Consider the following 17693-nt stretch of genomic DNA (forward strand, 5'->3'; position numbering starts at 1 on the left):
AAATCAGAAATTTCTCTGAAAAACCTGAAAAAAAAAAATGGGGAGGAAGGGGCGGGGGGTCGGGAATAAGAATAAATCCTACAATAACCTTTTCATAAATAATATAGAAGAAACAAATCTTAACCTCCACAATTACAAAACAAAAGGACATGCTTTTCACTAGATTTTAGGACAAATGTTTATTTTACTTAAAAAACTATTATTAAGCAACATTTTTATGGCAACAGTAACATCTACCATTGTATTACTCCAAATTATCATCTTCAAATACACTTCCCCCTGCAAGTGCTCTGACTCATTGTTCTGCCAGAACAATTTTAATGACCAAAATTGGCCTGTCCATAAATGGTTCAGGAGACAGCTTTCTGTGAGTCAGTGATGTGAAATACACAGACTGGAAGGGCATGCAGAAAACAAACTGGGCTTACCTCTAGACTGACACACTTGTTTCTAAGAGCAAGTATCCATCCTGTCTCATTGCTTGCCAGGCTCACTTCTCCATCAACTTCCAAAGTGCAAGGCCCAAGGACAATACCAAGGATGCCCTTGTACTTGTCACTTCTCATGGCTGACATCTTCAGTTGGTTCTCTCTGGCAATTCCCAAAGAATGAAGTGAAGGCAAAGAATGCTGGAAGTTGATTTCTAAATGAGGCTGGGTGTTAGTGGTGGCACAGAGTTGCAGGCAGGCAAAGAGGTCATGAAAAGAAACATGTCCAAAGAAGATGACAGTAAAGTTGCTGGTAAATATTGACCCATTCAGTGAAACTCTTGCTGGAGTCTGAAAAATTACGGAAAACTGTTGTCAAGTTTGCTTTCCTGTCAGGTCACATACTGTTTTTAAAAGCTCATATTACTATGATTACTAATTACAGAAGTAATTACTATTACAGAATAGTTAATATTATATTATATTATTAATTAATAATAATTACTATTACAGACGAGAACTGTTCTCCTACACCATTTTGTATTCATCCTACATAATTATAAATGCAGAAACAAATGGAGAAATGGCCTAAAACCTTTAGAGTTCCATATTAGAAATAACAGGAAGAAAACCCAAACCAACAATTAAGGGAGTGAAAATATTTGAAAGTGCACACAAAACTTCCAGGTAGTTCAAGTTCATTTCTAAATGTCTACACTTTAATACTTAGATTCTCTTCATGGTAGTTAAGACATTGTGTTATTGAGAGCAAAGTTTATAAATTAAGCCAGTACCTCAAAATGATGAAATGCAATTGCACCATTGCAAAGGCCAGAAAGTTGTTTGTTAGCAGATTCTCTGCTGCAAGCAACCTGTTGATGTTGTCAACAAAGCACATTCAGAGCATGAAGAAAAGCAGGGAGGACTAAAATTCAAAGGAGCAAGTTACAGGGCTGCTTTAAGGATCAAATGGACGAAGGTTCCAAAACACAGATTTAAGATTAAAGGTTAAAGTTCAGTTTCAAAAAGATAAACAGTTTAGTGTTTAGTGCACTAAATATATTACAACACATGGCAGGATTTCTGCAAACCTCCAGTACACGTGGAACAATGTCCATCAGTCCTCTCACATCATGGTGAAGTGAAAGAGAAATTTCCGTAGCAATGCCAGTGGTTTTCTTCTCTATTTCAATTTTGAGCTGCTCTGTCTCCACAGTGGTTGTTATCCCTGCAGCAATCTTTCTGGAGAAATTCTATGCACAGAAGAAACCAAATCATGGAAAGAAATGAACAACAACATCCCAGCAACAAATAGGAAAGGCAGAGTCTGTTTCACTGTGCTTAAACATCACAGCTTGTGTCAGGGCACCAGTACTGGTAAAATAAAAGTGCAAATTCATCAAGGCAGCCTCATTTCTAATAGAGATTTTAGTGTTATGCCAGACCTTCTAAATGCAATGCACCAATAATTCTTCTGGCTCCAAAACAGATTGAGAACATTCAGTACCCTGAAGGATTTGAGCCCTCAGGCACAAACAAAGCAGAAACACTACTAAAAAGCAAGGCAAAGGAATTTTAGAATTCTTTCTAAAAGGAAGTTTAGAATTCTATCTCTGCACACCTGTGTGTCTCACCCTACCATAGTGGTTGAACCCAGCCAAGTATTAGCAAGTGACTTGATGTCTGAGATAGCAAAGGATTCTTTCATGGAAAGATAATCTGCAATGCCAAAGAGCTGTAACGTTGTTCACAGATCTATAGCAGAAATGCAGATAGAGAGAGCACTGGCAAAGCAACACCATACCAGGAACTGTGGTCCATAGTGCTTCAGTGGGTAGGAAGTTTCAAAGGGAAAGCTGTGCTAACCACCCTTCTCCTCTTTAGCAGCCATCCAAAGGATGGCATCAGGACCAGTTAAATCCAGTACCAGATGCAACGCAGTCCTGAGGCTGACACCTGATGGCTGCACACCTTAGGCCTGCTGGTCCACATCCCATTTACAAGGGAAAGATAAAATTGGACAAGACATCTGTTCATATGCAGCAAGAAAATTCACTTAAATGAGAACTGAATGTAGCATCTCATTTAGTCTAGATTCAGCTCCAAGAGCTCAGATGACAGGTCAACAGTATGACAAGGAGCCAGGCAACACCTTTCTTTCACACAGTAATTTAGTACATCTCAAAAACGGAGCAGCTTTTAAAGCAAATACACACAGTGCCCAGGAAAAGCCTAGAGTTATTATATATACACAAATTGTCATCCCAGAAATGAAATTTTCACAGGCAGAACTCTTCTTACCTCATAATAGGCAGCAGCTTCTACAAAAAAAGGAATCCCATGTTTCTTTATCTTTGAGATGTTGTGCTCTAAGCTCACAGATAGCTGGGATTTTGGAGGCTCTGTGGCCAGTCCAAACACAGCAGCAATTCTTTCACTGCCACTCTGCAGGGCTATGGCAGTGGTGTGATTTCCTGTGCCATGCTCACATGTGGCAGTAAAGATGCCTTCCAATGGCAACCCTATTGACAGGGAGGGAGGGAAGGAAAATCAACACAGCACTTCTGGGTTGTCATTATCGAATACAGAGAAGATGTATTACAGATCAAAAGAAGCCTTCTGTAGTTTTTCGTAAGAAAAGACACACCTTCATAAAAAAGTGTTACTGATATTTATAGAAGGACATGATCTACCAGGTGAAAATTGTATTGAAATGGGACTGCTAAATTAAAATGTGGCATTCACTTTGGAAATCAAGGATTTTCCTTTTCTTAATAAAGGATATCTACCAATTGGTATTGTGTCCAACTCCAGAAATCAGCTGCCAAAAAAATTCAGAACAGATTTATTCTGTCCAAAAGGACCCATGCAAAATTACTAATAATTCCAGTTCATGAAAACCCACTGCTTTGCTTAGGAAACAGCACTTGGCATAAAACTAAGAGGAACTGGTCAACTTAGATCCTGTGCAGGAACACAGATATACAAGAGAGAAATAATTTACTCTGAAGTATTTCAAAACTCTTTGAATTATTTCTGTGTCCATTTTACTGTATTTTCTCAACAACATTAAAAAGAATGCTGCTAAGACTGGATCACATTTTGTTCTGGTGTGAGCAAACACAACTCATCTATTTCCACTGGTCAGCAGTCATTTAGATAAATTCACCTTGTTATACCATGCCTTCAAGTCAGAGTTTTCTTCCTACCTGCATTTTTTAAAAAGTTGATATTATGTGTGAAAGTCCCACTGACTCTGCTGTGCCCATGATCCATGACATTGAAAAAATCTACAGAAAGAGCCTTCTCATCCACCTGGAAGCTAGCTAGCCCCCTTTTCTTCTCTTTACTCAGTTCCAGGTGTCCTTTCAGTCTTGCCTCCACTGGGATTGCCTGACTGCCATTCTGAAACATGGCAACAGTGATATTGTGTACAGTGGTATTCCCAAACACGTTCCTGTTCCTGACATGGAGTCCATACAGTCTTTTGTTGACCATCAGATTGATGTTACCTGAAACAGGCAGAAATTATTACTGTGGAGAGAGATTCTTGGGACAAAAATAACCACAGTTTTAGAAGTAATATATAAATTAACCATTAATTTAATATCAGGAGGAAGCAGAAGAATTTCCATTTGTTATAATAGATAATTTTGCCTAATCAAGAGAGCAAATCAGTTTCACATTGAGGGTTTCTCTACTAGTGAGTGTCTGTGTTTAAAACAAATTGCATAATAGTATTTCTAGCAGCTGTTCCTTTTTATTCACGAAGCTGTTTGTGCCCTTAGACCATGGACTATACTGCACTCCCTATGAAGGAAAATTTACAGAGGGACTGTGACCTATTACTAGTGTAACTGCAGGCGAAACAATCCCTCCAGAGCTCAGCAGTGACCTGCTCCACCCATGGAGCCACTCAAAGGAGTAAGGGTTTCAAGTCAGCTCCCACATTTCGGAAGAGAAAAGAGGCCACCCACTATTTCCTTCAATCCATGAAAATATGAAAAATTCTAAACTGTGTTTGTTCACTGAAAAGTACCCTCAACCCTATGACCCAAGGTTCATTTTGCATGCTAAATACTCTCCTCTGCATTATACAGAATCACAGAATAGTTTGGGCTGGAACAGGCCTTAAAACCCATCTTGTTCCAACCCCTCTGCTATGGACAGGGACACCTTCCACCAGACCAGGTTGTTCAAAGCCCCATTTAACCTGGCCTTGAACAATTCCAGGGATAGAGCAGCCACAGCTTCTCAGGGCAACCTGTTCCATTTTCCGATCACTCTCATAATGAAGAATTTCTTCCTAGTATCCAATCTCACCTTGCCCTCTGTCAGTTTGAAGCCATTCCCTGTTGTCCTTTCACTCCAGGCCCTTGTCCAAGATCCCTCTCCAGTTCTCTTGGAGCCTTGTTAGGCACTGGAAGGGGCTCTAAGGTCTCCCGGAAACATTCTCTTCTCCAGGCTGACAACCCCAGCCCTCCCAGCCCAGCTCCAGAGCAGAGGTGCTCCAGCCCTCTGATCATCTGTGTGGTCTGCTCTGGACTTGCCCTAACAGGCACACATTATTCTTCTGTTGGGGCACCAGAGCTGAATACATTGTGCAGCTCAGGAGAGATTACACTAAAATTAAGAAGCTTCCTTAGGTAGCTGCAGATGAGAAGAAAACACAAAGGAACAGAGTACCATCATGAATGTTGTTTTTGCACTTCAGTAATCCATCCAGAGAAAGAAGATGAGGTATGGCCTGTAATCCAGTAAAAGTGTGTTGGACTCTTCCATTTAGGGACAAAACAAAACCAACTTTTCGCTCCCTGGCTCCCATGAAATCCATGTGAAGCCTATTTTCGTTAAGATTCAACTCAGAAGACAACAGAAGTCTAAAAAGACAGACATAAATATTGCTAGTAAGATATTATTATGGTTGATTCAGGATTGTCAAGACACCCCTCCTTACTCAAAGCAGGATCAATGAGAGTAGGGTGCTCAGGAGTGTGTGTGGTCAAGTTTGGAGTATCTCCGAGTATGGAGACTCTACAGACTTTCTGGGCACTTGTTCCAGTGTTGTGAATCAGGCAATCAGATGCCTTGCAGTCAGCAGATGCTGTTCACAAGATGTTTCTAAAACTCCTCAGTAAAGTTTCAAAGACTGGCAGACTAATTTTTCTTTAAATTTCTTGAATGCTTTTGTTATGGTTCCTAATAAAAGAAAGAGCTGGACAGAGTTTGAGTTGGAAACTAGTCCCTCTCTGTCACAATACGAAATATTGCTTTGGTGCTGATTTACATTAAGAATTCAGCTTAAAAAAATAATTCTAAGTGCCACCATCATTTGAGTTTGGTAAATGAACCAACAATATTTCTTTGTATCTTGGTCCTGAATTGAACAGTGTTAGAGAAAGACGTCACAGCTTTCTAGGGAAACCTGCTGGAGCAACAAAAAGCTCCATTTTCAGTGTTTTAAGAATGAGACACAATTTTCACATTGCCTTCAACAAACTATCCACTGAACTATCTGACTTTCTAGACTCAAGTATACTACACAAAATACCTAAAAGTGAGGCAATTACTCCAGTTTTCATAGTGTTAGATTTCCCTCCTAGAAACTGGAACCCTCTGAAACACTGATGATGAGTAAAACCTGAGTGAAAATCCACTCCGTGGGAAGAACAAAACTAATAGCTCAGGGAAGTAAGATTCATTCCATCAGTCAGCAACTGAAGTCTGTACAGACTGCATCATTTTAGCTGTTCCCCAGAAACATTCAACAGTTTATTTTTCTCTGTATTCTCCCTGTAAAACAAATCCTAAACAAATTTCGTTCCAAAAATTTTAAGTGTTCTGTTTTCCTTCCTGTGAAGTGAACTGTAATAAATTACTCTCGAACAGCTTACCCTGGTATTTAAACAAATTAGTGCAGTACTGGATGCCCAGAACAGTAAGCAAGCTGCAGAACCACATGAAATATCCTCTTGGAATATTTTATCTTATTTTTAGTGTTACTAGTAAATCTAATGTGCTTCATCTAAATTGTAGTAACTTCTGATTTCTTTAACTCTCATTTCCTCATTTTCCTTATCCCATCCAATTGGTAAACACTGGGACCTCTGCAGACACTAAATTCTTCACTATACACTTCCTATTCGTAAAATTTGAAAAATCAGCTGAAACTTGAGAGGGCCAAATTTCTATTTCCCACCTCTGCCATCTCAAAGCTTTCTACAATATTTTAAAAACTTTATAATAAACACTGGGAAGTGCCCTTTTCCACTGGCATAGCTTCTACCATCTGTTCATTCAAAGTTCTCTGTACAAAGTCCTAGGAAAGCAACTAGAACACATAAACACAACTTACACCAACTTAGCAAGCATCAGGAGCAGAAGTATTTCAATGACAGGGATAACACATGAACTGGCATTTACTCAGTGGCTTTGCTGCAGCCATATGAAAGCAGTTACATTTAAATTTGTATCACAGAACATTCCTCAGTTCCTCAATTAACCAACATTCTGATTTCTCTACCTTGATGGAAATATTTTGCCCATGAGCTGGAACTGTACTGATTCTGGGTTTGTCAGGACTGTCTGATGGAGAAAAGCCCTCAGCTCAACAATTCTGGCATTCCTCCTGTTTTCATTGTTCACATCAACCTCCAGCATCAGCATGTCCTGTCCATTGGAATGGAGGTGAAGAGAGCCATTGACACTGTTCTCACCGTAACTCTTCAGGACTGCCTGGGCCTGCACACAGAGAAAAAGGAGAGCAGGACATTAAGGACCTCAGATTACAATACACAATAGTGAAACATCAGTTTGAGCAATGAGACTGCAGACAACAAGTTGGGACTGGACAAAAGCAGAGAGGGGAGTGAAGGGGAAAAGGAGTTTTTAATTCTCTTTTTTGTTTCTCATCATCTAACTCTAATTTGATTTGGCAATAAATTAAATTAATATTGCCCAAGTTGAGTCTGTTTTGTCTGTGAAGTTAATGGGTAAGTGATCTCCCTGTCTTTATCCTGTCACCATGCTAGAGCTTTCAACAAAAAAATGTGAGCTACATTGAATTTTAATTACAATTTAACTCGATTTTAAGAGTTCTCTGAATTTCAGCCAAAACATAAGCCAACTATACCAAACACATGCAGCTATCTAGCCAGAACAAACTCTGAGTTAACTGTTTCCCTAACAATTTACACCTCTCCACTACAGTCATTGAGTGTATGAATTGCAAAATCTTAAAGTTCAAGCAACAAGACTGTAATTACCAGGGGACTGACCTGTGAAGACATGTTCTTGTTGATGATGGCTTTTACACTCACACCACAGTCAAAGTGTTCCAGTTTAGTGTGCCTGGAAAACAGCTCCCCACTTAGGCCCATTGCTTGTGGAAATTCGAGCTATTTGACAAAGTAAAGTATCAGAACAGAACATTGCATTCCCACCAATTGCCTCATGTGATTTAATGTCTGAACTTCTAGCATGAAGTGGAGAATGAGTATAAACAAATATGTGTATAAAATTTTACCAATTTTATCCCAAGATACTGAAAAATAAATCAAATGCAGTAAAAAAAGGCATGAAAACAAAAGGTCAATGTATGTCTTATAAGGTATTATTGATACAAGTTATTGATCCATAATTGGACCTACTGAGATACCTACAGTTCCTTGTCAGGACCAGGACTCGATTGGATTAGGACACTTACCAGCATCAATTACAGTTCTAAAGACAACACAGTAAAACAGTCACCAAGACATAAAAAATAAAATGCCAAAAATTAAAACCACCAATACCTGGAATGAGTGTGTCACATCCATGTGTAAAAGATGTCTAAAATCTGCCTCACTGGATTTGTCCTGATACCTCCCTAGAAAACTGAGAACATCTTCCTTATTCACCTTTAAGATAGTCTCAAGCTCATGCTTCACCTGTGTGTTAAGAATGGGAGTAAGCAAACTGCATTGAGTATTAACCCTGTGCATGATGAAAGATCACAGAAGTCATCCCTACACACATTATGAGAAATGAAAGAGTTGCAAGATTTTATGTTTTGGCTCAGAATGAAAAACAAGAAAATCAGAAAAAATAGCTACATTTGGTAAGAAAGATGAATAGATACAACTAGATAAGGGTGAGAACCCTGAGTCCATTCTATCCCAGTACTGGTTGTTATTAATAACATTCATGCATAATAATATTCTAAAAAATAATGGATAGAGTATTCTTATAGTAGATTACTACACAACATATTATTATACAAAATTATGGAAGTCCAAGGACATAATCAACCTCTGAACATTTTGGTTGCAGCAGCTACGTGGTGAGGAACTAAAGACCTATAGCAAGTTAGGTCTGAAAAGACAGCAAAGTGTAAATAAAAAGGTAATTAACATCTCCTAATTGAATTTAATGGGAAATTTACTCACATTTTGATGACTTAGAGTTAAAATGCACATTTCAACATCTTTGGGGAACATCTTGTAGTTATAAGGATGAGTTAAGCCAGCACAAATCTAAACAGAAGTTTGAGAGGAAATGCAAGGAACATAAGATACATGCAGTAAATCACTCATTTGCAGGCTGCTTTGGTATGTCAGATTAAAGGAAGTTCTTGGATAACTCACATAAGGGTTTTCAGGTTGGTAACCAAGTATAAGAGTCTGAACTGTTTCCTCCACCCCATTTATCAAAACTTTTGTTTCCATGAAATAGTGCTTTTGCTTTTTGTCAACAGTAAATGTTTCCTGCAGAAGGAAGCTCTGCAGAAAGGGAACTTTAAAAGGATGCCTGGCAAAAAAACAAGAAAGAAACATAGTGTAAAAGATCTTAATAGACAACTACAAAAAGAAATCATGTAAAGATCAGCTTGAACTCCAAATGTATCATTTACGACCAGGGTGTCAGGTACAGAAGTAAAACACACAGGACCAGGACATTTAAGAAACTACAAAGCCTAATTACAACTTCAAACAAACTCCACACACTTACCAGAATTTTTGATAGAGTTTCCATCCTTAATTTGCTAAAGGCCTGGAAGGGCAGGAGAGGTGCTGCTCTAAAATTCTGACATGTATAACCAGCACATACACCTTCTATACCTGCATGACCAAGACTTCAGTTCAAATAGGGACAGTGCCCAAAAGCTCCTGGCAGGTTCAAAAATCTCACCCATCCACATTTTACGCTTTTTGTACAAACAAAAATCTACATGCCAAGGATCCGGTGCAACAGATGTTCAGCACTACACAGCTCTTGGAGTAGTTTACTACTTCAGTGCAATGTTTTATGGACTTTATTAGATGTTTCTGCACATTTACTTAGACCTCTTGGAAACATGCACAAACTTTTATAAACTCAGACACTGGACTGCCTTTATACATGTTAGAATATCTGATACAGCTCTTCATTTACATAATTTTTTACTGAAAAGACACGTCACAGTGTTTTAGTTATCTCTGAGCTGCACAGTGGCTCCTAAGGCAGCCTGTGCACTCCTGTTGATCCTGCTATGCCTTAAGAAAGCTGAGATGTCCCCAGAGGTGATCCAGATGTCTCTAGTTTGAGCATATATTTTTAAAAAGGCCTTCAGGCCTTTTTTAGTAATGGATAATGAAGAGAGGAATTTCAGGGACAGCCAATATGTAGAAGCAGTGCACTCCTTCTCATCAGAAAATGGAAACATATTCCAAAATCTAAACAAGACCATTTGTTAAATGTTTTAAGAGGATACCTTTGGCTTTAGAACGGCTATCTAATGCCTAAGGACTACGAAAAAGGCACATGGATGGCACAGAGGATCAGATCTGGATTTTGGAACTTCTCACCACTTCCAAGTTTGGATACACCATAAATCCTGCTATTTTCATGCAAGGAGGCTATATGACTGAGTTGCCAACAAATATGTAACAGCACACATGGCTTGTTGCCTTTGACAACTTTGTTCCCTGTCATTTCAACAAAGAGACCAAAAGCTAATGGATGCAAATAACCAACCCAGGAAGATGCTGTGCTTGAGCAAGTTCAGAGAGCCAGACAGGACAAAGCACAGACTTTGTGCATGTGGCACTCTCACTTTGTAAAGCCCAGAACATTTCCTAAGAGCATCAAGATGCTCATTAAATTAGGCCAAAACATTCTTAAAAGATAGAAATAAGAATACTAAACCTGAAATGGAGGGTTGCACGTTTTTGATAGAGCATCTTCTCCTTCTTCAGCTCTTTTATCTGACCTTCACACTGCAGTATGACAGGCAGACTTTTATAATCTCTCCATACAATCTCCACAGAAAAGTTTGTCGTCTTAGGCTGCACTCAGATCATGAGACCAGAACAGGAAAGGACAGTTGCATCAGATTTACTGCATTCATATTCAGGAACATCAATATGGAAACCATATTGTTCAACAGGATGCAGCAAGGCTGTCATTTCACAGATCAAACCATTTCTGCTGCAGTTTCCAGATCTCCATTAATTTCTCAGGGGATTAAAAGTGACATCAGTAGAAAACTGACTCCAGCAGAAGACAAATGTCCCATAATGTATCACTTGAGTGTCACCTATTTGTACCATAAGCAAGCTCTGGTACATGAAAAACCTAACTGGATTTTCAAAGTATGGAATGCTATGTTTAGAAAAACACTTTTTAAGACTTCCTGCAAGGTATGAATGGACCAAAGTAACTGATCAAAGTACCTCTTTCAAGGAGAAACTGCTGATTACCCTTCCTCTGCTGCAGACATCAAGCAAAGGAAAAATTATTTTAAGACTGGAAGGGATGTAGAGATTAAAGCAGCATATAAACCTGGGCTGTTACCATGCTCACTAGCAGGCAAGAGATTCTGATTCTCCAAGACAGCAGAATCTTCCACACCTGTCATATATCTGCATCAAATTGTGAGTAATCACATCTCCAGCTCCCTTTCTAGTCACACAGTCTCTGTTCACCCTCTCCTCCCTGACTGTCTGTAGTTGGCCTCCAAAATAGGTGAGAAGTACTCCAAACTATGCCACACAAGTTTTTGTTTTCTTTTTGAACCTAGTTTTACACTGCAGCCTGTCAAAACAGACAGAAATAGATGCAGGACTGGAAGGGTTTAAGTTTCAACACTAGCAATAACATCTTTCAGGAAGAGAGTGCTGAGTCAAAAAAATTGCTTTTGTTTTTTTTGTCTCACCATTGGCAGACTCTGATAGCTGGCTGTGAAGTTAAATTCCTGTTTTGTACTTTTAATCTTAAAGCAGAGGAGTTTGGCTCGTTCATTATTTTCCAAATGAATCTCATTCTTCACAAGCTGATTCCACAGAGATATCATTTCACTATAGCTATGCAGAACATTCCTCCCAAGATGATTAAATGTGGATGCCTGAAAAACAAAGACATTAGTCTGGCTGAGCTAGGACAGACAGCATTCCATTGTGCAGCAGCACAGCACAGAGGTGACAGAATGATCATTTACAAGAACTATTAGAAATGTGTGCCACCTTTTCCATTTTAAAAATATTCAAAATTGCCATACAGAGCTCAAAGTTCATTTTATCTCCTCTAAACAAGGAGAGACAAAGACCTAAATAGTTGAGAAGAAAATAGTTGATGACACCCCTTTTTTCTCATTCAAGAATGTTTCCCACATTCCTCCATGCTGTGCATGAAGCAGTAGTGAACTAAGGAGGAAAAGCTGATAAAGGAACACCTTAATCATAAACATAAGTCAAAGATTTAGACAACTGCATAATGACAGAAGTCTACCATATTGCTTAATGCACAGCAACCACAATGAAATTAATTTTAAACCTCTACTGCATAAGACAGTCTAAAATAAATTAAGAGGAAGCTTAGAAACCATAGACTCAGGGCGTAGTGATAGCACAGAGCCCTGTCCCCAAAGCCATACACTCTGTGAAGGACCATGTCACCAACCTGCAGGTATGTGGTAGCTGGTGTGTAAATGTGAACTTTTCCTTCCTTCTCATTGCCTTGATCTTTATAGAATAGTTCCAGTACAAGGTCTTTAATGGAGAGAGCTTTTCCAGTTGTCAGCTCAGATGTCAATAAATAAGCAGAATGCTGAGGCTGATGCAGTTTGTGAGCTGTGTACAGATAGAGCCATGGGGTGTCTATATTCAAGCCACCTGCAAAGGACATATATTAAAGCTGACAGAAACGTGAGATTTCAAGCTACCTGGATTCTAACTCCACAACAAGGCTGATAAGATCCTGGGGTTTCAGAATGAAGCTAAAATGCTACTATCAACCTTTTCTCTTCCAATTGCTAAAATCTCTGGGAGGTATATAATGAAATTAATGTCCTTCACTACTGTAAATGGAACTGCTGGAAGAGACCAGCCAGCTAGGCTGTGATAGGTTGGAGATTTCAAAAACTTAGCTAGACAAATCCACAACAGATGTGATCTACTGCTAGAAACAGTCCTGATTGGAGCAGAAAGCTGGGCTGGACAACCTCCAGGGTCTCTCTCTTCCAACAAAAATCTTTATCATTCTGTTGCACTCACTCAAAACTGCTCAGAAAAACCTGGCAGCAGCTTCCAATACCTGCTTTTCTAATCACAGATTGGAAATGGTTTGTGGTACTTCACCTTCCCACTTCTTCAGGCCATTTCTGGATGCATCCTTCCACTGCAGCCCAGCCACAAATGGTACATGGTCATTATACTGCACCTCAAAGTTGGTGCTGCTCTGCAAATACACCTGAGAGGTGTGCAAGTGCTGAAGCTGGGTTCTATAATTCACCTGTTTTTCCAGGACTTGCATAGTAAACTGGAAAAGAAGTGAAGCAAATTTAAATAAAAACAAGATTCCATTTTTAGGGGTGTCTAAGTTAATACACACGCAGTAGCAGGAAGGTCAGAGCTTCTGCTTTTGCACATTTGCCATTCGCTGTATAGATTTTCATGCATGCTCACCAATTACAGACTGAGGTTTAAGATGCATTTGTTACAACTACAGGAGATTCAAAAAGAAAAATGCTGTAATATTCTGAGTTATTATAACCTGCAACCTCCTTCCACATTGTGTCAAGCAAAGCAGCTTTTGTAAATTTGTCTTCTAGCAAATGTCAGCAATCTCAGTGTCTCTGGGCTAAGACCTCACCTAACTCAAAATTATTAAGTCTGGGTACTTGCCTTATATTATTAGTACATACCATATTTACAAAAAAAAAGGTCAGAATAAAAAAAAAAAAAAATCAAAATTTCTTCCTAGTTTGTCTATTAAATATTTGAAGTGGAGGTCTTACTTTTCAAACCATCACTATTACCTCCATGAAATAGCTGACTACAGATGAACTGGAACTGTTCTTCAAGGCTTGGCTGATCAGCAGTTTCTTCTTGTTGTTTATTTCATCCCAGTGCTTCCCATAGTTCACTTCCATCTGGGAGGAAATCCAAGATGCACTCGCTTCATGTCTCAGGTGAACCTAAAGAAGAGAGCATCACATTTTTGCTGTGAACTCTGCTTTCTGTCCATGTTGACAGCCCCGAGTACAAGTGGCACGGGCACCCAGCACAGAGAGTGCCTGGGGCTGTACCCACCTTGTGGCTGTAGGTGGGAGCCTGCACACAGTGAAACTCATGCCCCAGCTCCAGCCTGTACAAGCCCTGTGCACTCGTCTCCACTTGAACCTTCTGCTGTGTAGTGCACTTGTGGCAAGGGGTTTTTGCCTCTCCTGTTCAAGAAAATCACAAAGTTACCTATTCAAATAAATCAGAAGTAATCTTTCAAAATGTTAATAGTATAAATCTGACACTGGCTTCAAGACTTCTGTTTTGCAAAATATCAAAGTTAGATTTGTCTATTTTTACAGCTATATACTTGTTGATTTATCCTACAAATGCAAAGGAAAGCACAAACTTCATTACTTAAACAGAATTTTACCTGGTTGAAGTAAAAGCACTACAAACTAATCCTGATCAACCTTTGCAGCTTTCTTGATATCTCTCACAATATTTGATGATTTTCTGTTACCACCTACTCCCAACATCATGACATTACACGGTATTTCATTTGAAACAAAAAATAATAATAATGAACTTCCAGCCCTTCTGGAGACTGAGAAGGAAATTAAAATAAGGAATTTGAAGTTCCAACTAATGAGTAGGATAACTTTTTAAGACAAAAAATCCAGTACTTCTCCAAGGAAGTATTTGCTGACCACTTTGTGTGGAATAGATGTCAAACTGGGTTTATACCAAAGTGTAACTATGCTCCAAGTCTCTAATTTCACAATTACATAGCTATAGCCAGGCATCATAAGACACTGTTTAAGTGTTTTGATTGTTATTAAGTGTATGTATGCAAACATCTGAAAACACAAATTAATGAGGAGCAATTCTCACCGAAAAACTGATTTTTAATCAAATGTTGGACATGCTTGTGAAAAGCCCATTTAAAAATGAATTGTTTTGATATGCAGACTCAAAGAGTAAAGTTTATCCAACTGAGAAGAGAAACTTGTCTCAGGTTACAGAACACAGTTTAAAAATGAACTGAAATCTTTCTATTGTGTTCTAAACACAGAGGCAAATCTTGTAGGAAAAATGAGTAATACAGAATACTTTTACTTTCCCTGTTTTTCAGTGTACCTAGGAGTCCATATTTTATCTGCAGACCATGAGCCCACAAGCTCTCACGCTGCTGGAGAAGAGCGACGGCATGAACTCCAAGAACACCTGGAAGGTGAATCTCCCCTTCCAGCGAGTATTGTCTCAGCTTATCATCAACCTTTTTCTCCAGAAAAGCTACAGAAAGAATAGAAGTGATTATGCAGTGGTAGAACTTGAAGTTACTTCAGCTAGTCAAAGGAATACTACATACTCTCCCACCATGATGAGCTCGCTGTGTAGTGAACAGATAAAAAGACACAGAGCTGGATGCTCAGACTCTTTCTCCATCTCCACAGACAGCCTGCAGAGCACACTTCTCACAACCTGCTTCAAGCTTACTGAAATGAATCCAGCCAAAGCTGCTTCTCAAAGGAAATAAATTCGACAAACAGACCTTTTAATTAATAAAGGCCTAATGTGTGAACACATGGGTGGTTACCTCTACAGAAAGTCAGAGCAAGGCTGTGGCTTTGCAGCAGTAAAACCGGTGCAGCCAAGTTCTCAGGTGCTAGGAGTCTGAAATCAGACCAGAACTGGCTTTGATGTAGTCACTGGCAATCCACGTGAAAGCTAATGATGAAAATTTCACCAAAAGATCCTCTTCCAAAAAACAAACTGACCTTCTGCATTCCTTAAAAGTCAGTTCTATTTGAAAGTACTGTGTAACCCTATGACATTTCAGTCAAAAATGAGATAAAATAATTACTGGTTTATTTCACTGTATTATTTTAATTTTAATGTATTGATGTTATACAAATATTAAGGCTCTCTTTCTGATACCTTCTCTTGTATTTTCCTCTTCGCTTATTTGTGAGAAAAAAAGTCTTCAAGATGTTCAGAACAACAGGTCTTAAGAGACATTTAGCTACAAATATGTGTCTCTGCATTGTTTTGTACTAACAAAAGTGAAAAACAGCTGTTATTGTTTTGGTATGTTTTTGTTAAATTCCTTATATCTTATTTTCTCCATCCTTTTCAGTAATTCAAAACAGACTTTAAAAAAAATTATTTTATTCTGAAATATATATATTCATATTAATTTATGAAGAATAATAATTTTAAAATGCAGTCTTCATGGATTTGAAAGGAATTTTAGGACTAGGTGTCCAAAACCAGTCAATCCTAACAAATAAGTGCTCCAGAACTTGCATTTATATGGCAAATACTTACTGTCCTCTAACCTGAAATAAATGCAGCATCCTTCAACAAATTATTCAGAGATGCTGAAAAAGCTATCTTCTTGCCAAGCTGTTTAGTGATGTTTCCTGACAGAATGATAGGACTGCTTTGCTTTATCAGCTTTACCTCCAGCTGGGTCATGTATCTCTGCTCTCCACTCAGCATCTGAAAATCTGTCATTCCCTAGAATAAACAAATAAAACAAAAAGCCAACTCCAAGACCCTCAACAAGACAAGTTGATTAAGTTTTGAGAAAGCAGTAGTATAGACGTGGGTGTTTCAGGAACGAGATGAGAGGAAGAAGAAAATGTATGTTTTTCTATACATCTAACAATAAACCTTCCACACCCCACAAAGCCTAAAACTTGCCATTCATAAATAATGGGGAGGAAGGATGAATTTGTTTTTCCAGTTACACTGAACTGGTGCAAGATGCTACTTCCTTCAGCTTCTGATGGTTTTAGGACTGGAATCACTACAAACATTGCAATACCAGGCCAGAAATTAATACGGTGCTACTGAAAATATTGGCAGTCTCACAGAGATTTAGGTTAAAATTTAGCACTGAGTCTATCTCAAAAATATGTAATAAGGAGAACTGGTAACTTCTCTGATGGATTGCTCACAAAACCGTTTTTCAACAGTTGTATTTTCATTGTCTTTCTTTTCTGTGCTTTTATGTAACTATTCATCCTGGAATGAGAGCTCATTGAATACAAACATACCTTAATGTAATACACATCTTGGTCATCCACTATCAGCTCCAGGTGTCCAACTCGTGAACTTTTAGAAAACTCAATTCTCCCTTGGAGAAAAAGAAAACTCTTTACTTTTTCTTTACTGTTCAGTGATGCTTCATAAAACTGTACTCGAAATGATAGTCGTTCTTGTTATGAACAATAGATATAGAGAGAGTAAAAATATAATAAATATTAGCTCAAAGGTAAAAAGTTAGGATCAGAATTTGCAAAGGTATATTGCAAAGTGTCCTCTGAATAAACTAGTAACTTTGAAAGGATTCTCTAAGGAGAACAATTGAGAAGAGGCAATGAAGCTGTCTCCAACAAAAATAGCTTAGTTCTGGAACTGATTTATATACTTCCTTTAGGCCTGTGCTAAAACTTGTAAACTGTGTTGTGCTGTCAAGACATTTCAGGAGCTCAGAACGCTGTGCACACAAAGCTTTGCACAGTATAGGTAAATCTTCCTTGCAATCCATTTAGAAATAACCAGGATCCAAAAAAAAAAAAAAAAAAAAAAGGAGTGGAAAATTCTAAATATGTGATATGGTAGAATACATCAGCACAAAACATCACTTGACCAGCATGCCAAAGAAGCTGAAATATGTTGTCTATATTATTACCATGAATTTATCAGTTTGTATTTCCTCAACTAGACTTTGTGTTCTATATTAAAGTGTGATTAAAATGTTATTTTTTATTATAATGCATGGCAATATCATAGTCAG

At 38.4% G+C, this 17693-nt stretch overlaps 1 protein-coding gene across 1 annotated transcript in view; it reads right to left on the reverse strand.

Moving 5' to 3' along the window:
• LOC138118929 (uncharacterized) overlaps positions 1–17693 on the reverse strand; it is an 83617-nt gene that overhangs the window by 32768 nt on the left and 33156 nt on the right. The window contains exons 23-42 of the mRNA XM_069030308.1: positions 16951–17030; positions 16228–16408; positions 15026–15181; positions 13976–14109; positions 13702–13860; positions 13022–13202; positions 12345–12556; positions 11602–11790; positions 10593–10732; positions 9053–9215; positions 8855–8941; positions 8222–8356; positions 7706–7825; positions 6952–7169; positions 5115–5308; positions 3638–3940; positions 2730–2950; positions 1520–1681; positions 1223–1300; positions 429–779 (exon numbers count right to left, since the gene is read on the reverse strand). Of these exons, the coding sequence (XP_068886409.1) occupies positions 429–779; positions 1223–1300; positions 1520–1681; positions 2730–2950; positions 3638–3940; positions 5115–5308; positions 6952–7169; positions 7706–7825; positions 8222–8356; positions 8855–8941; positions 9053–9215; positions 10593–10732; positions 11602–11790; positions 12345–12556; positions 13022–13202; positions 13702–13860; positions 13976–14109; positions 15026–15181; positions 16228–16408; positions 16951–17030 (3464 nt within the window). The remainder of the gene's footprint in view (positions 1–428; positions 780–1222; positions 1301–1519; positions 1682–2729; positions 2951–3637; positions 3941–5114; positions 5309–6951; positions 7170–7705; positions 7826–8221; positions 8357–8854; positions 8942–9052; positions 9216–10592; positions 10733–11601; positions 11791–12344; positions 12557–13021; positions 13203–13701; positions 13861–13975; positions 14110–15025; positions 15182–16227; positions 16409–16950; positions 17031–17693) is intronic.

This window comes from Aphelocoma coerulescens, chromosome 14 (assembly GCF_041296385.1).
Source record: "Aphelocoma coerulescens isolate FSJ_1873_10779 chromosome 14, UR_Acoe_1.0, whole genome shotgun sequence".
Classification (NCBI taxonomy): Eukaryota; Metazoa; Chordata; class Aves; order Passeriformes; family Corvidae; genus Aphelocoma; species Aphelocoma coerulescens.